The sequence below is a fragment of the Chinchilla lanigera genome, unplaced genomic scaffold, assembly GCF_000276665.1.
Source record: "Chinchilla lanigera isolate Chin_1 unplaced genomic scaffold, ChiLan1.0 scaffold00158, whole genome shotgun sequence".
NCBI lineage: Eukaryota > Metazoa > Chordata > Mammalia > Rodentia > Chinchillidae > Chinchilla > Chinchilla lanigera.
In genome coordinates, this window is record NW_004955559.1 from 521975 (window position 1) to 541532 (window position 19558).

General features: G+C 59.6%; 1 protein-coding gene across 1 annotated transcript in view; it reads left to right on the plus strand.

The window, feature by feature from the left end:
- The first annotated feature begins 491 nt into the window (after positions 1–491).
- Shank1 (SH3 and multiple ankyrin repeat domains 1) overlaps positions 492–19558 on the plus strand; it is a 43810-nt gene continuing 24743 nt past the window's right edge. The window contains exons 1-14 of the mRNA XM_013508943.1: positions 492–2045; positions 2242–2445; positions 2889–2960; positions 3900–4008; positions 4178–4329; positions 6736–6903; positions 7299–7415; positions 11830–11907; positions 12083–12149; positions 12384–12714; positions 13468–13661; positions 17329–17442; positions 17583–17658; positions 18088–18114. Of these exons, the coding sequence (XP_013364397.1) occupies positions 1791–2045; positions 2242–2445; positions 2889–2960; positions 3900–4008; positions 4178–4329; positions 6736–6903; positions 7299–7415; positions 11830–11907; positions 12083–12149; positions 12384–12714; positions 13468–13661; positions 17329–17442; positions 17583–17658; positions 18088–18114 (1964 nt within the window). The 5' untranslated portion in view covers positions 492–1790. The remainder of the gene's footprint in view (positions 2046–2241; positions 2446–2888; positions 2961–3899; positions 4009–4177; positions 4330–6735; positions 6904–7298; positions 7416–11829; positions 11908–12082; positions 12150–12383; positions 12715–13467; positions 13662–17328; positions 17443–17582; positions 17659–18087; positions 18115–19558) is intronic.

The following is a 19558-nucleotide window of genomic DNA, read 5'->3' on the forward strand; positions in this document are numbered from 1 at the left end:
GCCCCAGCCTAGCGTCGCTCTCCCCGCCTCTCTCCGCCTCCATTCATTCTCCTGGGCCCGCTCTCGGCCACGCCAGCCGCCCCCTGTCCCCCCGCAGCCTCACAGGGCACCCCCTCTCCCCTGCCCCCCCCCCGTCGATTCCTCAGCCCGTCTCAGTACCAGCTGCGTGCCAGCTATTCTTAGCCGCGGAGCGTTTGATTCATGCCGCCCCGGCGGAGTGAGCCCGCTCCCTCCCTCGAGGCCGGAGGGGGAGGGGCCCAGCGGGTCCTGGGGGCTGGGGCAGCCGCGGGCGTGGGACTGGGGACCTCGGCCAGCCTCGCTGTCACCCGCCTTGCCACCCCTTTCCTGCAGGGCTGGGGCGTGGGGGTCAGCCAGGGTCAGCCGAGGGGGAGTGGCCGCGGCCCCAGATGAGGAGGCAGAATGCGGGGTGGCCAGGTGTCTGGGGTCTCCGGCAGGGCAGGGTGGGTGGGGCGGCGTGGCTGCGCCCTTGGAGGGAGAGGCAGCCCTGGCCACACGTGGGGGACGGTCCCGGCCCCTGCTTAGATGCTGCTCGCCCACAGTTCTTGGAACTCTCCTTGCACACACATTTTGTCTTCCCGTCCCCAACCCCCAGCCCATCCCCACTCCCCCAAAGTCAGCAGTACCCTCCACTGCTTCCCATCTCCATGGCAACGGTGCAGGAGCTGGGCCTGGTGTGGGGGGGAGGGACCAGACCAGACATTCTGGTTTCCTGTGCTGGGGTGGGAGTAGGGGGAGAGGAGAAAGAAGCAGACCCCACCTGGGGGGGTCCCACCCTCCTAAGGCACCCTTAGGAGAGAACAGCAGGGATTCAGAGGTCACCCTGCACCCTAGTCCCCCAGCTCCCTGCCTCACCTCTTAGCTCCCTCCCCAGTCACCTCCTCCACGCCCTGTGCCCCTCAGAGTGGAGCTACCAGGGCCAGCAATGCCGGGCCACCCACCCTGCAGCCAGGCCTGGACCACCCACAGGTCCTCCACAGCCTCCCACAGCCACCCAGGCCAGCAGCCGCTGTCACCTGGACATTGCTTCCAGGACCAGCCTTCCTAGCCAGCCATGTGCCTGGGCAGCCTGCCCCTGTCCTCCCAAGGCCACCTCTCCTAGCTCCCTCGGGTACACCCTGTGCAACACTGCCCCATGCCACCCTCATCCCATGCCCCTTGCTCCCCTGGGACAGCCCGTTCCCAGCAGCCCTCTCTGCACATGCTGGCAGCCACACTTGAGTGAAGTCACCGCTTCCAGCGCTCCCGGGCACCTCCTGCTGCCCCAGGCACGCCACACCTCCCTCTCCTTACTACATCGCAGCCTCAGTCTCCCCTGGGGTGAGGGGCCAGGCCAGGGCCAGGAGGGCAGGATGCCGGTCCCTAGGCCCACCTGTCTGTCCTCAGCTAATTTTAGCTGCATTTTTCTGTGGCCTGACAAAGTGGGCCAGTAGCTCCCGCGGTGATTCTGCGGTTTCTGGGACATGGCCACGCTGGGTCGGCAGCAAAGTGGGGCACGGGGGGTGGGGGGCTGCAAGCAGGGCCAAGGGCAGGGAAGGAGACAGGGGCTGGGAGCACCTTGGGGATGTGGGCGTGTGTGCCGGAAGCAGTAGGAGCTCCGTGCAGGTCTGAGGGTGTGCTTGCCACCTTCCAGCCTGCCCGGAGCAGCGGGGCGAGGCCACCCTTGGCTGCTTCTCCCGCGCGCGGAGTCCCTGACTCCGAGTCTGACAGTCCCCCCCGGCCCCTGCAGCCGCCTGTGATGCTGCTGTCCTCCACTGCCCCGTGGCCCCACAATGACCCACAGCCCCGCGACAAGCGAGGACGAGGAACGCCACAGTGTCAGCGAGTGTCCCGAGGGGGGCTCAGAGTCCGACAGCTCCCCAGACGGACCAGGGCGAGGCCCCCGGGGGACCCGGGGCCGGGGCAGTGGGGCACCTGGTAACCTGGCCTCAGTCCGAGGCCTCCAGGGCCGCTCCATGTCTGTCCCTGACGACGCCCACTTCAGCATGATGGTCTTCAGGATTGGCATCCCGGACCTGCACCAGACAGTGAGTGACGCGCCGCTGAGGGGGTGTCGGAGCCTCAGCTGGTGTGAGGCAGCCGGTGGGGCTGGTGTCTTCCCTGGAAGCCCCCAATTCTGGCTCCAAGTACACTCCCATCTCCTCCTGACCCTCAAATCATCCTTCACCCCAGCTCAGTGGGACCCCTGACCCACCCTGGGCCCGCTGTCCCCTTGCCCCCCAGAAATGCCTGCGCTTCAACCCCGATGCCACCATCTGGACAGCCAAGCAGCAGGTGCTCTGCGCCCTGAGCGAGAGCCTGCAGGACGTGCTCAACTACGGGCTCTTCCAGCCGGCCACCTCAGGCCGCGACGCTAACTTCCTGGAGGAGGAGCGGCTGCTGCGCGAGTATCCCCAGTCCTTCGAGAAGGGGGTCCCCTACCTGGAGGTGAGGCCACGGCCTCCCCAGCCCAGTTGCCACGTTCAAGAGAGGGCGTGGGTGTTCCTCTGTTACTGTCAGCTAAGACCCAAACCCGAGAAACCCCAGTGGGCCGTTCCGATGGCCTCAGAGTCACAGGAGAGAACCCACAGGGGCCTGAGCTCATGTCGTTTGTCCTCCTTCTGGCCAGCCCCTTCCCCCACCCCAAGCTTCTCTTGGCCCATCAGCTGGGGAAGGGCTTGCAGTTCCATCAGGTGTTCTAGAGGGTTCCCTGCGGGCCCTTGATGCTACTCCTTCAAGGCAGGGTCACACACGTGCTCCTTGGCAAAGCCCCTGCCCCCTCTGCCCCCCCAGCCCTGAGCCCACCCTGGGGGACCCTGGGGTGCGGCTCTTACCTCCGCAGGCCCCTAATGCCGTATCTCTTTCTCTCCCCAACCCCATCCTGGCCTCAGTTCCGATACAAGACCCGAGTTTACAAACAGACCAACCTGGATGAGAAGCAGCTGGCCAAGTTGCACACAAAGGTGAGGGAACCGTGCTGGCTTCCACCCCCAAATCTCCCAGCCCGAGACGCCTGGAACCCCGCTCCGTGGCGCCAGCCCCTCTGCTGCCCTGCCAGGGTCTCGCTTGACTTGGGATGCTGCATCACAATGGGGGACCCCACTTTACCCTGATTTCGGCTTCCCTCTCTGGCCCCTCATCTTTCAGCCCAGGCCCACCGGGCTTCTTGGACTCCTCCTTACTTCACCTGAGACTCTCACGTCACTCAGGGCCCCTTTCCTGCCCCTCCTGGGCCTGGAACTCTGGCACCCAGCGCTCTGCTTAGGGACCATTTCCTAGGCACCCTTCAGTCCCAGCCCACAGCCCCAGTCTCTGCCAACCAGCCCTGCTGGTTCTCCTGAGGCCTTTCCAGAGCACCCCCTGTGTCTCCTCTGGGCACCTAGGAGCTGGGAGGAAGGTAGGGGACTACTGGAGCCAAAGGAGGAGGATTCCTGACACCGGGGGAGAAAATAACCCTGATCCCTGCTATCCACACCCTGTCCTGCACGCCACGAATTCCATTCTTTCCTCTCTGTGATCCCTTCGGTCCTTGTGACCGGCACTGTCTGCCTTGGGAGCCAGCGGCCACATGTGTCCTGCTGTGGGTGTGACGTACACAGGGGGTTGCCAAGAATCAGTGCAAAGGCAGTAAGATGTCTCATTAATAATTTTCATATGGCTCACCTGTTGGAGCAGTTATATTGTGGAGCTATTCGTCCGAGAACATTTATCATCAAAATGAATGTCACTGTCTAGATGGCTCCTCTTGTCCTTTTTCTTTGGAGGCAGCTGCTAGAAACTTTCCCGGGCTGCCTGTGGCTGGCTGTGTATTTCCACTGGGTGGTGCTGTTCTAGATCTCTGCCTCCCGGCAAGCCCCGCTGGCCCCTGACCAGCCTGTCCTCTCTCTCTGTCCATGGCTCAGACGGGGTTGAAGAAATTCCTGGAGTACGTGCAGCTCGGGACATCAGACAAGGTGGCGCGGCTGTTGGACAAGGGGCTGGACCCCAACTACCATGACTCGGATTCGGGAGGTAGAGAGGCCTGGGCAGAGCATCTGCACCCAGATCCGTTTTTGCCAATACCAGTCCCAGTCTGTCACCCTTCTGAGAGAGGCCACAGGGCCACACGCTGTGGCGCTGGAGGTGGGAAGGGCTGGAAAGGTCGCAGGCCTGCATGTGACAAGCCTTTCTTGGCCCTCAGAGACCCCCTTGACCCTGGCAGCCCAGACCGAAGGCTCCGTAGAGGTGATTCGAACCCTGTGTCTGGGTGGGGCCCACATTGACTTCCGGGCCCGGGATGGCATGACAGCGCTGCACAAGGCCGCATGTGCCCGACACTGCCTGGCGCTCACGGTAAGACTGACCCTGCACTCTGCCTGGGTCCCTTCTCCTTTTCTCTTTGTTCTGTCTCAAACCCCACTTCTTTAATACCTGTTTTGTTTTGTTTTTTTTTTAAAGCCTTTCTTAGCTGGACGTGGTGGCACATGCCTATAATGTCGTCACTCTGCGAGGCCAAGGCAGAAAGATTACAAGTTAGAGCCCAGCCTGGGAAATTTAGTGACTTGCAAGACCCTGTCTCAAAATAAAAAATAAAAAGGGCTGGGGATGTCGCTCAATGTGAAGACCCTGGGTGCAATCCCCAGCGCTGGGGAGGAAAAGGTCTTTTTCTTGTCCCTCGTACTAAGCCGCTTTCCAAAGACTGACAAGTACACCCGTCCCTATTGTCGCTGACCCTCCTTGGGCCCATAGGGCCACCCACCTCAGTCCAGGGACAGCACATGACAGCCTCAGCACCCACCTCTTCCCCCAGAGGCCCGGAACGACTCTCCTCTGAGTAGCTCAGTGCCCACCTGCTTCTGCCTCTTCATAGTCCATAAAAGTGAGCCCCTCGCTGTGCCCCAGCACACCCCAAAATCACCCCTTTCTAACCACTGCTCCCTCCCCCCTTCTCCCACGGTACACACTGCCCTTGCTCGTGTACCGCACTGAAACATCCTTTTCCAAAGAGACAGCACACGTCCCCACCCACTGTGGGACTCTTTCTTCCCCAGCCCTGGGGGTGGAACCCAGGGCCTTCGCACTAAGCGATACCCCCAGCCCTTTTTATTTTGAGACAGGGTCTCCCTGAGTTGCCCAGACCGGATCCTCCAGCCTCCATCCCTCAGGGCACTGGGATCACAGCAGGTGCCACCAAGCCCATCTAACAGACCCTGCTCATGTATTCATGTATCCCCAGTGCACACTCACCCCCAAGCTCCATCTTGTGTACACACACACACACACACACACACACACAGCCTGCAGATCTTCACTATCCAATCCATTAGCTACTAGCCACATGAGACTATTTAAATTTCAATTAATTAAGATTAAGTTAAATTAAAATTCAGCCCCTGGGGCTCAGCAGCCGTGTGTGGCCACCATGTTGGACCATGCGATTGGAGACCAGCTCCCCGCTGCTGAATGCTCTGTTGCACAGCCTTGCTGCGGGCCTCCTTGCACGGGCTGCCGTCAATACTTTCTCACGCTGATGCTCAGTGCCGCCTGCCTTCAGTGCCCAGAGCCTCCCATTACATGGAGCCACTCGCCCCCCGACCCTCACTCCCAGGGAGGCCGGGCCAATGCCTGCCTTCCCCCAAAGCTTGCTCTGACCCAGGCTGGCCTGTGTGCCCCATCCTTGAGATTTTGGTCACCTCCCCAGGGCTAAGCTCAAGCCCTTTTGACTCTAGCTTCCCAGGCACTGCACCCTCTGCTGCTTCACTCCTTAATTCTTCATCCACCCACCTATCCATCCATCCATCCATCCATCCAGTCATACACCTATCAGTCTACCTGTCCATCTACCCATCTATCTGTCTGTCATGAATCTATCTATTCAGCCATCCATCTATCCATCTGTCTGTCAGTCCACCTGTCCATCTACCCATCTATCCATTTGTCATCCATCCATCTACTCATCCATCCACCCATCTATCCATTCATTAATCCACTTATCAGTCCACCTGTCCATCTACCCATCTATCCATCTATCTATCTGTCATACATCCATCTACTTATCCATCCATCCATCTGTCCATCAGTCCACCTGTCCATCCATCCATCCATCCATCCACCTATCACTCCACCTGTCTATCTACCCATCTATCTGTCATCCATCCATCTACTCATCCATCCATCCATCCATACGTTAATCTACCTATCAGTCCACCTGTCCATCTACCCGTCTATCCATCTATCTGTCATCCATCCATCTACTCATCCATCCATCTATCCATCCATCCATCTGTCCATCAGTCCACCTGTCCATCCATCCATCCACCTATCAGTCCACCTGTCTATCTACCCATCTATCCATCTGTCATCCATCCATCTACTCACCCATCCATCCATCCATCCATCCCCAATTGGCCAAGGTACCTCTTGTGTCCAGACTCCATTGTCTCATTTGTCCCCCAGCAAGCATCCTATGGACTGGGAATGGGAGCACCATGGCCACTGAGATCCTCCAGTGTCCCATTTGTGGTCACCCATGAGGGAAGGTTGGGCAAGATGTCAGAGCATCAGGGTCCTCTGGAGGTGTCTCCCCTGACAGGAGTGGCCCAGAGCAGGGAGTGGCCTGGCTCAGGTCACAAAGAAGCATCATGGCAGAGGTGTGACAGGCTTTGCTGGTGTGGGCCACCCAGGACTCAGCTCCCCACCTGCCCTTCAGAATGAGCCAGTTCTTGCGTGACTGTCTTCTGTCCTCTCTCTCCCTCCTAGGCCCTCCTGGACCTTGGAGGCTCCCCCAACTACAAGGACCGCCGGGGGCTGACCCCTCTCTTCCACACAGCTATGGTGGGGGGTGATCCCCGCTGCTGCGAGCTGCTTCTGTTCAACAGGGCCCAGCTGGGCATAGCAGACGAGAACGGCTGGCAGGAAATCCACCAGGTGCCCTGGACTCAGCTGGGCTGGGGGTCGGGGGTGCCTGGGTCTTGAGGCATCCAGGCGCCTGAGGCTGGGATCCAGATGCTGGGGTCCCCATAGCACAGAAGGTGGGGGTAAGAACAGCAGTCCCCACAAAGGAGAAGGTGGGCTTGGAGCCCAGACAGTGTGATCCTTGAATGGCCCTGGCTGGCCTCTCAGCCCCCTTGAAGGACCAGACTGGACGCCCATGCTTAGGAAGAAACGTTCAGACTCGTGAAGCTGACAGCCTTGCTCCCTGACCAGGAAAGGGGTGGGAAGGAGAAGAAGGGGTGGCTACAGGGATTCCTGGCCTCAAGGGGAAGGAGCCTGGGTGGGGGCAGATTGGATCTCACCAATCTCTGCTCCCTCTCCCCCCCCAGGCCTGTCAGCGGGGCCACTCCCAGCACCTGGAACACCTGCTCTTCTACGGGGCTGAGCCTGGAGCCCAGAACGCCTCGGGGAACACGGCCCTGCACATCTGTGCTCTCTACAACAAGGTCTGCCCCAGCAGCACCCGCTCGCCCCCTCGTACCCACCCACCCACCTGCAGACACCTCCCCAGGGCTAAACTCAATCCCTTTCAACTCTAGCCTCCCAGCTGCTGCACCCTCTGCTACTGCACTCCTTAATTCTTCATCCACCCACCTATCCATCCATCCATCCATCCATCCATCCATTCATCTACTTATCAGTCCATCTGCTCATCTATCCATCTGTCATCCATCTATCCACTCACCCATCCATCTATCCATCCATCCATCCCCCACCTATCCACTCATTCATCCATCCATCTACTCACCCACCTACACATCCACTCACCCATGCACTCATCCATCCATCTATCATCCATCTATCCATCTGTCTGTCCATCCAGCCAGCCAGCCAGCCAGCCAGCCAGCTATATACATCCATCCACCTACCTATCCATCCATCCATTCATCCACCTATCAGTTCACCTGTCCATCTACCCATCCACCCACCCATCCATCCATCCATCCATCCATCCATCCATCCGTCCATCCATCCATCCATGCAGTGAATACATATTGAGCTCCTTCCCTGTTTCATGCCCCTAGCTGACTGCTGGGGACAAAGTGTTGAGTTCATGGTCTAGCAAAGGGCAGATGACATCCCTCTCTCTCTATCTCTCTTACAATCCAGAGAGCTCAGAGTGACATCAGGGGAATCCAGGTCCCCTCTGGACCATATCTGGGGTTGGGCTTGGGTGGAGCTGGCATCCTAGAGGATGCCACCCTTGTTAAGACAAGGAGGAGCTGGCTGGGTAGAGGGGAAATAAGGTGCTTCAACCACAGGGCAGAGCCTGTGCAAAAGACCAGAGGGCCAGAGTGAGGACCACTGCAGGATGTAGAGGGGTTCAGCAGCCCCCATTTGTCATCGGACTCCAGTTAGCCAGCAGTCTGTATGGAGTCTGCATGGAGCTAAGGCCAAAGCAGGCTCCCAGAGGGGAGAGGCTGTGTTGCCCTGTTGCAGTCCCGGGCTGGTGGGCAGTCCCTGCCCCAGCAAATCCCTGGAGAGGTGGCAGGACCAAGCAGACAGGAGGGTCTCACGTAGCAAGCTGTGACGACCATTGGCATCTTTGCCACCCGAGTACTGTGCTATCCCAGGCAGTGTCCCCTTGGATCCTCAGCCACCTATCAGCGTCTTGCTGCTCCCTGTCCTTGCAGGGCTGCTGCGGGCACGTGGGGGTGGGGACGGGCCCTGCGTGACGCTGCTGGGCCGTCAGCCCCTCCCTCCAGGAAGTCTTCCAAAACAGCCCCAGCCCCTTCTGCCTCATGAGAACTTGCAGTGCCAGGGACTTGGCAGGTGGCCACATGCCGCCGTGTGGCAGCAAGCAGCATGCTCAGTGCCGAGGGAGGACTCAGTGTTTGTCCAACCGAAGCAGCACAGGGCTGGCGCGTCCCTCCCTGCTGCCTGTCTCTCCTGCTCCCTGACACAGGGAGCCTTGTGGCCAAAGGCGAGAAGCCCCAGCTTCAGGCAGATGAAGGGGCCTTTGACGAGCCCCCTTTTCCCACCCCTGTCCTGGAAATGGCACCATGTCGGCCGATGGAAAGGATGAGTGATCACGGTATGCGGTGTTCCTCCCTAGGAGGAAGCCATAATAGTGGTGATTGTGATTATGACGGTCATTGCCAGTGGCAGGCAGCAGACACGCCATTCATCTGAGCAGGGGAAGTGTCATACAGGGGACTGTCCGGCAGGCACAGTTATGCGTAGTGGGCCTCATGAGCAGGTCACTTTCACCCTTGAGCTTCCCTCCTCTCATCTGTGAAACGGGTCAGTAGTTCACACCCACCACACGGAAGGAGGTGCTCAGCATGGTGTCTGACAGCACAGGATGAATGCACGTGAGCCCACTCTATTTCTCTCCCCACCCAGGCTCCAGACTGGGCTGACCATGACTTGCTCTCGATTCCACTGGGCCCTGGGGAGCCTGTGTGGCCTCTGGTGGGAAGGGCAGGGCTAGGCTGTGAGCACCTCGAGGGCGGGGCTGAGTCTCGTGAACTGCATGCAGTAGGCCTGGCTGCGTCCTTATGGAATGAATAAATGAATGAGTGAGTGAGTGAGTGAGTGAGTGATGGGCCGGCCCTGTTGATTTCCACCAGGACTGTGCACATACCCGGCTCAGGGTGTTCAGCAGGTGTCTGCTTGTTTCAGCAGATCGAATGACTCCGTGAATGAATGAATGAATGAATGGGTTTGAACAAGTGAATTCTGACTGACAGCTCCATCTACTCCATCCTCACCCTTGCCATGCACATTGCTTGAGCACCGACTGCGTGCCTGGGGCGAGGTGCTGGGGAAGCGAGATGGAGGTGAATCGGAGACGGTGTGTGTGCCCTGGGAGGCTGGGGGGAGTTCGCAGTCTGGCGAAGAGGCAGATGTGTAAACAAATCACTGCAGTCCCGTGAGAGAGGCGCTAGTTTATAAGTAAACAGAGCTCCTCCAGGCGCCCAGGGAGGGGAGACACTAACTGAGACTTAGACCTCGGCTCAGTTTGGTCAGAGCAGGAGGAAGAGGGGGTGAGCAGCTGCTCGGCGCTCGGGCCTTGTCTCCCCCCGCCCCCCGCCAGGTGGGATTGGAGGTGTGTGGCAATATGCACGCACGCACGTGGCAGTACTTAGCGGCATGGCTGGCACATGTGCTCACACGCCCACTCACAGCACACCCGGAGCGCCAGCTAGCTGGTGTCCAGTGAGCGACCTTGGCAACTGGAGCTGTCCATTTGTAGAGGGAGCAGAAGGCCAGGCTCACGTCTTGACTGCCGGCTTGCTGTCTGCGGCCCCAGGCGTGGGACTTGCCCTCCCTGAGCCTGTCCCGGAGGAGGAGTTTGCACCAGGCTGCTTGGAGGACGCCTGCGGAAGCAGCCAGATAAGGAGCTGCTTATGGCTTAGCATCAGAGAGAGCCAGCGTGGAACCAAGCTGGGGGCCGGGCAGGCTGGGTCTGGCCAGGCCAGTTTACCCATTGACCTACTGTTAATCCAACAATCCGGTGAGCCGGGCACTATTCCGGATAGCGGGGGCCGCAGACAAAATCCTGCCCCCGTTAACTTACTGGATGAGGGGCAGAGGTGCAAGTGACGTGGAGAATGGAATGTGCAAGGTGGTGGTGTGAAGAAAATGAGTTGATACTGACTTAAAAGAATGCCTGGCGCATACAAGAGGGTCCCATAAAAATAAACTAAATAGGAAGGAATAAGACAAGGGGATTCTTTTAGTCAGAGTGGCCAGAGACATCCTCCCGGAGAGACGGCATTTGAGCAGGAAGCTGAATGAAGTCAGAGAGCAAACTGAGTGCAGGCTTCCAAGCAGGGGAGTGTGAGGCCCAAAGGCGCTGTGCCAGGAGCCCAGTGTCGGCTGGAGCCCCGGGACCCAGAGAAGGTGGCAGAAGGTGAAATCGGCAGAGGCAGGGCAGGGCAGACAGCTCAGCCCCCGAGTGGGGCAAGGGCAAGAACGCTAAGCAGAGACCTACCTGTGAGTGACACTGCTGAGGGACTGACGGGGATGTAGATGGCGTGCCTGTCCCACCGCCCCGTCCTGGCCCCTCTGCCCCTTAGGATGTGCCCTCTTCCTTCTGGGTCCGGCTCCTGTGTGATTAAGATCAAAGACCTCGGAGTCAGACAGCCCTGGGTTAGAATCTGAGTGCTGACAAGTCCCCACCATGCGACCTTGAGCTCCTTCGGGAGCCTTAGTTCCCCCGACTGTAAAATAGGGGCAATCATTTCCATCTCCTGGGACGGCTGGGCAACTCCGAGACTTTCTGCCTCACAAGTGCCAAGCGCCAGAGCCCCGTGTCAGACTCAAGCGAGCGTGGTTCTCCCTTGCTTCTGCTCCCCAGGGGACGTTTAGCAATGTCTGGCGATCATTTTGGCTGTCAGGACCGAGAAGGGGACTGCTACTGGCATCTAGTGGTAGAAGCCAGGAGGCTGCTCCACACCCCGCAGGGCTGAGAACAGGGCCGAGAATGCGCTTTAGAGCAGCACCGTGAGCAGGACCCGGCTCCAGCCACATCAGCTCAGTGTCCTTCGCCTCCTCAGGGTCCTGGTGGCCACATCTAAAGAGGAAGTGTCAGGAGATGTTCATTTTAGTCGCATACTTTAACCCAACTTGTCTAAACTACTACCACTTAACATCGAATCAGTATAAAAACTATCAGAGCTAGTTGGTCGTTTTTTGCATACTAAGTCCTAGAAACCCTGCGTGTATTCCACATACCCAGCTCTTTGCATCTGAAGCGCTGGGAGCCCCTGCTGTGAGGCTGCAGCTCCAGGCCGTGCGGGCTTAGGCTGGATCCTTCCTGGAGTTCTTAGCAAGGTGCCTGAGCTGGGGTCCGCTCACGCTGACCTTTTGCTGCTTTCCCTTTCGTCCTGTGCGACTGGCTGCCGCCCGCAGGAGACCTGTGCCAGGATCCTCCTCTATCGAGGGGCCAACAAGGATGTGAAGAATAACAGCGGACAGACGCCCTTCCAGGTCTGGGCTGGGGGTGCACAGGGCTGCGGGGACTGGGAAGGAGGACCGCAAGGAGTGCTGGGAGGGAGGCTGCGGTCTGGGACAGAGAAGGGTGAGGTGCTGGGTTGGGGCCCTCAGGATGTTTCCTCCCTCTCTCGCTCCTCCCCTGCACCCTCCCCGCACCCCCTCCCTGCAGGTGGCCGTGATTGCTGGAAACTTCGAGCTGGGGGAGCTCATCCGAAACCATCGGGAGCAGGATGTGGGTGAGGAAGGGGGATCTGGGGCAACTTGGGGTTCAAGCGTGGAGTTGCCCCCCAGTTTGTGGTGGGACTGGGGGATCCAGATGGAATGGAGGAGTTGGGGGGAGTGATTCTAGGACCCCCGCTTTTCTCATCTCCGTCTTTCTCTCCCATGCCTCTCCTGCCCTAATGCCTCCCACCTGCCTCTGCCTCTGACTTCCCACCCTGTCGTCCCCAATCCCCACTGTGGCCTCTCAGTGCCCTTCCAGGAGTCCCCGAAGTACGCAGCCCGGCGACGGGGACCCCCGGGGGCAGGACTGACGGTGCCCCCTGCGCTGCTCAGGGCCAACAGTGACACCAGCATGGCGCTGCCCGACTGGATGGTGTTCTCTGCCCCGGGGACTTCATCCTCCGGGGCCCCGGGCCCTACCTCAGGGCCTCAGGGCCAGTCACAGCCCGCGGCCCCCACCACCAAGCTCAGCAGCGGGACCCTCCGAAGTGCCAGCAGCCCCAGGGGTGCCCGGGCCCGCTCCCCGTCCCGAGGGAGGCACCCTGAGGAAGCCAAGAGGCAACCCCGAGGACGGCCCAGGTAGGAGGCCACAGCCCTGGCCGAGCCCAGCGATGCCCTCAGACGCCCTCGAGCCATGCCGGCTGTCTGCCTGCTATCCGGAGCATGGCGGCAGGTCCCTTGTCTCTACTGTCCCTTGTACAACACGTAGGCATTGTGAGCTGCTGTCCTCACGCCATCCCACACGTGTCCTATTCATGGCAGAGGTCTAGGGTCCCAGAAGTGTGGGTTCTAGTCCCTGCAGATGGCTAGGGCGGCAGGGTGAGGCCGGAGGAGGGCCAGCTGGGGAGGGCTGTGCAGGCCAGGGGTGCGAGGAACAGAGGCCGCAGGGCAGAGGGGAGGGCGCACAGGGGCCATGCTGGGGTGGGGGACCAGCCTGGCTAGAGGAGGGCAGGGCTGGCCAGGCATGTCCTGGGGAAGCAGGAGGGCTCGGGTGGCGGGCCGAGGACTTAGACTTGACCCAGGGGGAAGCAGGCAGTCTCTGAAGACTCGTGAGCCGGGGATGACACAGTCCCAGCTCAGCTCCGGGAAACTGAATCTGGTGGTGTGTGCAGGACCGTGGGCGGAGGCAGGAGAGGGGGCTGGGGGGCAGCAGTGGGCAGGCAGAGGGAGCCCCCAAATGCCCTCTTCCCCCAGGATGCCAGAGCTGGGAAACTCACTTAGGGCCCTCCCCGCCCCATGCTCCATCTTGCTGCCCTCCAAGGAGCCCTGTTCCCCCACGGTGCCCCCTCTCCGCCTCGAAGCCCCCCGCCTCTCATACCCTCTTGTTCTCAGCTCCAGTGGGACTCCCCGGGAAGGGCCTGCCGGCGGCACGGGTGGCTCTGGGGGCCCCGGGGGCTCCCTGGGCAGCCGAGGGCGGCGGAGGAAGCTCTACTCAGCAGTCCCTGGACGCTCTTTCATGGCTGTGAAGTCATACCAGGCCCAAGGCGAGGGCGAGATCTCCCTGAGCAAGGGCGAGAAGATCAAAGGTAACTGGGCAGGGTGGGAAGGACAGTGGTGCCCAGGACTCAGGAGGAGGCAGCCGGGATCGGAGCCTCAGGCCCCAAGAATGCGTTCCACCCACTCTGGGGACCTCAGGGAGCCCCCAAGAGGCCCCTCTGCCCTGAAGGAGCAGGAAGTGTAGCTGAGGTGACACTGTCAGGCAGAGCAGGGGACACGGGGTTCTTGGGACGCTGGCAGGTGCTGGCTAGACGGAGCATTCCACCCTCGCAGTCTCGCAGACTCCTGCTGGCCCTTTCAGGAGGATGTCACGAGCGCTGCTGTTCAGGGCAAGGACGTCCGTGCGGCAGCTGCCCACGGTCCCCAGTGAGAGCCAGGTCTTCCTGTTCCCCGCGTGGAGCGTGAACCCAGGCAGCCGGGATTCGCATCTTCCTTGGCTGGGGGTTGTCACTGAGAAGCAGACGGTGCCTCCACCATGGGGCTCTGATGAGGCGGCAGGGTGCAGAGCTCGGCCCAAGGCTCCCTGAGTGGTGGCTGCTGTCCCGAGGGCTTGTCCCTCCCTCTCCTTCCTGTGTCACCTGGAGAATGGCGCCAGCAGCCCCACGAGGCAGCCCGTCGCTGTCATCCCTGAGGAAGCGTTGTCTGGAGCTGGGGAGGCTTGCTGTGGTTAGCTCCAGGTAGAAGAACCGTTCTGCACCAGACTCTGGGCTGCCCGGGGCGCCGAGCAGCGTGGCAGCTGGGAGCCACCTGCCCAGGTTCAAATCCAGGCTCCAGCACTTCCTAGTGAGGTGGCCCCAGGCAAGTCAGTTCTGTGGGCGGCAGTTTCCTCGTCTGTAAAGTGAGAGCCTTGTGAAGAGGAGTCGTGTAAAGCACTTAGACCTGTGCTTTTTACCAACAGGCCATGCCCAAGGGCCAGCCCTGCTGTGGGCACTCAGAGGGAAGGTGCAGGGCGCCCGGCAACCAGGGAGGGTCCCCCGTGGGAGGCAGCCTTGAGGGAGGCTTCAGTGGGTGTTTAGGGAGCAGAGGGTCTTCTGGTAGACTGTCTCTCGTAGCCTGAGTGCCTGCAGGCAGGGAGGTCATGGGCACTTGGTCTCTGCATGTTTGCAGGATGAATGAATGAACAACTGCTGAGAGTTGAGTGAATGAGTGAATGAGTGAGTGCAGATGCTACCTGTGGAGGCCAGTGCAGCTCCACCACAGCCAGCAAGCCGGGGAGGGGCGTGAGGGGGAGGGAAGGAAAGAAAAAAGGGAAACTGAGGTCAGTGTGGGGACCTGCTGGATGACACGGGGCCCCACTGTATCTCCCACTGCATCCTTTTAAACTACAAGCACAGAACTGCTCTATAGCAAAGGGACACACTGTCCTCTTATTTTTGGGGGGAGGGGAGTACTAGAGATTTAACCCCGGGCCTCTATACTGCGCTACCTCCCTGGTCCTTTTTATTTTTTATTTTGAGTCAGGGTCTTCCTGAATCTCTTAGTTTCCCAGACTGGGTTCAAATTTGCAATCCTCCTGACTCAGCCTCCCAAAGCATTGGGATCACAGGTGTGTGCCACCACACCTAGGCTGCTCTGGTTTTTATATCCCCCTCTTTCATGACAAGGGACTTCACCGCCTCACGATCTGCCAGAGGGTACCTAGGAGGTGGGATTGTTTGCAGGTGGCTTCCAGTCATAGGTGTCATGGAGCTCCCCCGACCCTACACTCAGGATCACTGCCCTCTCCCCTTCACCCACCCAGCTCTGGGAGCCTGTGCTTAGGTGTTGCATCCTCAGGGCCCTGGACACCTTCGCTACCCGGCTCATATGCTTCCATCTGGCCTCTTTCCAGACACTCTGTTCCTTTCCCTCAAGCTCTGGCCTTGGTTTCTAATCCTGCAGTCCTTCTGGTCTGGGCAGTAACCGACCTGGCTGTATTCGCCAGGGTCGACCCCCGCCACCTCCTTCATCCTCGGCATTAAATAGGTATTTGTTCAGTAGAACAGTGAGTGAGTACAAGACAGCTCAGCCAGGCATGGCCCAGCCAGCCTAGAAGCCACGCTGCAGGCCACCCCATCTCCTGCTTGCATCCATGACCTTGGGCTTCCCATGCTAATTCCCCAGGGAGGCTGTGTACAGTGAAAAGCACCCAGTGTCCCCCAGTCGACCCCTAGTGCAGCCTGAGCCACCTTCAAGCAGGAACTTTTCTGTGTTACCTTCAGCTTCAGTGGGAAACCAGTTGTTCCCTACCCAGGACTCAGGGAGGAAGGAAAATAGATGGTGTGATCAAAAAGTAAGTCTAATGTTTAAATAAAATGTGTTACAGTAAAAGACACAATGGCAGAACACTCCGCCTCACTGTGAACATACTTATCCCATTGATCTTGCCAGTTTCTGCAGCAGCTCTGGAATCCTCTTTTGTGAGTGTCTTTAGTTGCGCTCAGGCCGCCTCGGTGTCCTGAACTGATTGAAAACGTTGACGTTTTATGGCCGTATTTTGACTTTGGGGAAGAGCCAGAAGCCTCTTGGTGCCAGATCTGGTGAATAAGGTGGTGAGGATGTTTTTTACGAGCCGGCCTTTCTGTTAGATGGTGCTAAACAGCAGCGTTCGCTGCATTTTTGATTGCACCTTCTAAAGACCTTCAGGAAAGTGAGCTTCCAGAGCTGCTTCAGAAAGTGCCAAGGATGATGGGACAGGTGTGTTCCAAGCGAGGAGGAGGATTCTGAGGCGGATTCATGGCAATGTGTCTTTTCCTGGAATAAAAATTTTGAGCGCTCAGCATATATTTTGATCACATCTCCTATGTGAAGGTGGTGACAGCATCTTAAAAATGCTGGAGACACGGAAGACTGTGCGTGCGTCACTGTTGCTAGCACAGGTGGAAAACGCTGGGATGAAGAGTTAGAGAACACACTGTGACTAGAGCACCAGCTGTGGCGCTGACTGGCCCGTGCGCAGATCCGGCTTCTCCGGCGGTGCACCCTCCGACCCTCAGCAAATGATGTTAGCTCTCCGAGCCTCAGTGTCCTCATCAGTGAGACAGAGACAATGCACGGCTCCCTCATAGGGTTCTGGCCCAGCATGAGGGCTGGATAAATGCTTGCTATACTTGTCATCCCTCTCTGTTCTTCAGCACCGGGCATGCAAGGGGCACAAGGTAACTGGGAGGTGGCACTGTAGAAGGTGGCCTCCAGGCCCGGGTGTGAGGCTGAAGGAGGGAGGCCATTCTAATCTCTTTTCCCCCTGGAGCCAGGGGAGGCTGAGGGATGGAAGAGAGAGAGAGGCCTGGCAGCGAATGACAAGATTAGGTGGCAAGGTGACTTCAGGAGGTGGCAGGGGCACAGATGGAGGGTGGAGGAGAGCTTGTGCTCGGAACAGTCATCCAAGTCCACACAGAGCCTAGAGGGCTTAACGGAGTCACTCGAGTGGCTGTTACCCTACGCGAGTTACCAGGGGAGTGGGCACCACTCGATCTGCCCCTGACCTGGGTGGACTGTGTCATGAGACACACAGTCCTTTAACCCATCTTGATGTCCCCATTGGGCCCTAAAAGGAAAAATTGGAAAGTGCCAGGACTTGGTTCTCCACCACCCACTTATGCTTCAGGATGCCCCTGGACCAGGTGCTGGGAATTTCGGGAAGGCTGGGCATCAGGCGGGGGCGGCCAGAGAGCAACACAGAAACGCCGAAACATTTCCATGTCCCCCCACCTCCAGTGCTCAGCATCGGAGAAGGAGGCTTCTGGGAAGGCCAGGTCAAAGGGCGAGTCGGCTGGTTCCCTTCTGACTGCCTGGAAGAGGTGGCAAACCGCTCCCAAGAGGGAAAGCAAGGTAAGGAGGGACCTCAGCACACCCTAGAAGTCTCATGGGCCTGTCTTCGTCCCTCCTCCCAGGGGTGGGGTGTGGGAGGTGGATGGGAAGACCTGGGTTTCCAATGGCAGGGTCCAAGTTTGTCCCTTGTTCCCCTGCAGAAAGCCGAAGCGACAAGGCAAAGAGACTCTTCCGGCATTATACCGTGGGCTCCTACGACAGCTTTGATGCTCCAAGGTAAATGTCCTTACCCCCTCAGGCGCCCCACCACCTGAACCCCACACTTCAAATATTCCTGCCCTGTCTAATCCCCCTCTCCCCTCTCTTGTCTTCTAAAATTTGAAGGGATTTGAAGGGTGGAAGAAGGCAGAGTTAGCCTCAGACAACAGCCCAACCCCAAATCATCCTTGGCAGCCAATGAGGCTGTCCAGCTCTGGGGAAGCCAAGACTAACGGGGGATCAGGGCAGGGTGGGGGTGCTCGTGTGTGTGGCTAGCTGGAGGCCCTGGTCCCTCCCGCTGCCCTCGTCTCTGTGTGGTCCAATGCAGCAGAAGTGTGTGTGCACCCCATGCCTGGTGTGTGGGGCCAGCAGAGGGGTGGGATGGATGGGCAGAAGGGCACACTGACGCCTTTCCCTCCCTGGCTGCTGGCTGACTTGCTTCCGAAGCTTGATGGATGGGATTGGCCCAGGGAGGTGAGAGGGGAGGGGACTGGTCAAGACGGGAAGGACGGGGTGCCTGTGGGGTGTATGAGTGTGTGCGCGTGCACGGCCAGAGTGGAGGTCCCGCGCGTGAACATGCGTCTCTGTGGGTGCGCATGATACGTGTCTGTGTGCATGTGTGGCTGGATGCCCTTGGACCCCAGGCTGTGTCCCACGATGCAGATCCAGGCGTATTTGTATCTGTGCACTGTGGAGCTGGCTGTGCACATCTGTGCTTCTGTGTGTGTAGACAAGCACTGCCAGAAGTGTCCGTGTGTCTGCCCACACATGTGGACAGCTGGCTGTCTTTCTGCATCTGTCCCTCTGCGCATGTCAGAGTGTGCATGCTCTTGCATCCTTCCAGCGGTCTGGAGTTCAGGACCTGGAATGTTGGGGGAGGGAAGGGCAGAGGAGGGGAGGACGGAGGGCTTGGGCTCCCACAGGGCAGGGCTGTGGGGGGGAGGGCCATAATTCGGTGTCTGAAAGATGACACCCTCCTCCGCCCCCCCATCCAGGGAAGGGTCCCCTTGTTCGTAGCATCCTTCCATTAAATGTGTCCAAACCTATGTGTCTGTGTTCTGGCCAGTGGGGCTGGGTCGGGGCTGAGGGAGGGGAGAGAAACGACAACACGGGGAGACAGGGTGGGGCTGGGGTGCCACCCTACGCCCCGAGGGTCCGAGGCGCTTGACCATTGTGCGTGTTCACCTGGCACGTCTCCGGCTCTGGGCCCCGGGTGAGTATCGAGGTCCCCTCACTCTGAGTCCCCCGCCGGCCTCTGCTTCTTGTCTGTCTGGTCTCCCTGGGTCTCTCTCCTTGCCTGGGCTCGGGGTTCCTCGCTCTACCGCTGGTTGCGACCCTGTGGGCCTCACGTCCTCCTCTGTCCCCCTTCTGCTCGATGCCCTTCCTCCTCTCCTTGGGCTCTTGTGCTAATGTGTGTGGTTGTCTGACCCCTTCCTCCTCCTGCCTTCCTTGCGCTCCCCGACCCTGTCGCTGTCCGCAGTGGCCTGGCCGGGGTGCCCTGCACCCCGAGGCTGCCCCCAGCATCGGTCATCCGTCCTCCTGGAGCTGGGCCCTCTTCCTGCGTGTACCTCCTTCCTGGCGATGCCACCCGCTCTCCCCGCGCGGCCTGGGGTCCACGCTCTCCCGTGAGCGTGGTGTGCGTGTCCCTCCGCCAGGGCAGCTTTAGCGGGGAGGGCTGGATCCGGCCGGCTCTGAAAGGTCCTGGCCTTCCTTTCAGGGACCCTTCCAGACTGTCGGTCTGTGGTGGTGGGCTGTGTCTCCCCTCCTGGGGCCTCTGTCTCCTGTGATGTCCCTGCCTGGAACTGGGGCTGGGTCCGCGCGTCCCTGCTGCACGCGGTCTCAGGCGTCTCGGCGATGTCGTGCGTCCCTCTCCCCGCGCGCTTCCTCGCTCTGCACCTGCGCGGGAGGGCTCTGGAGG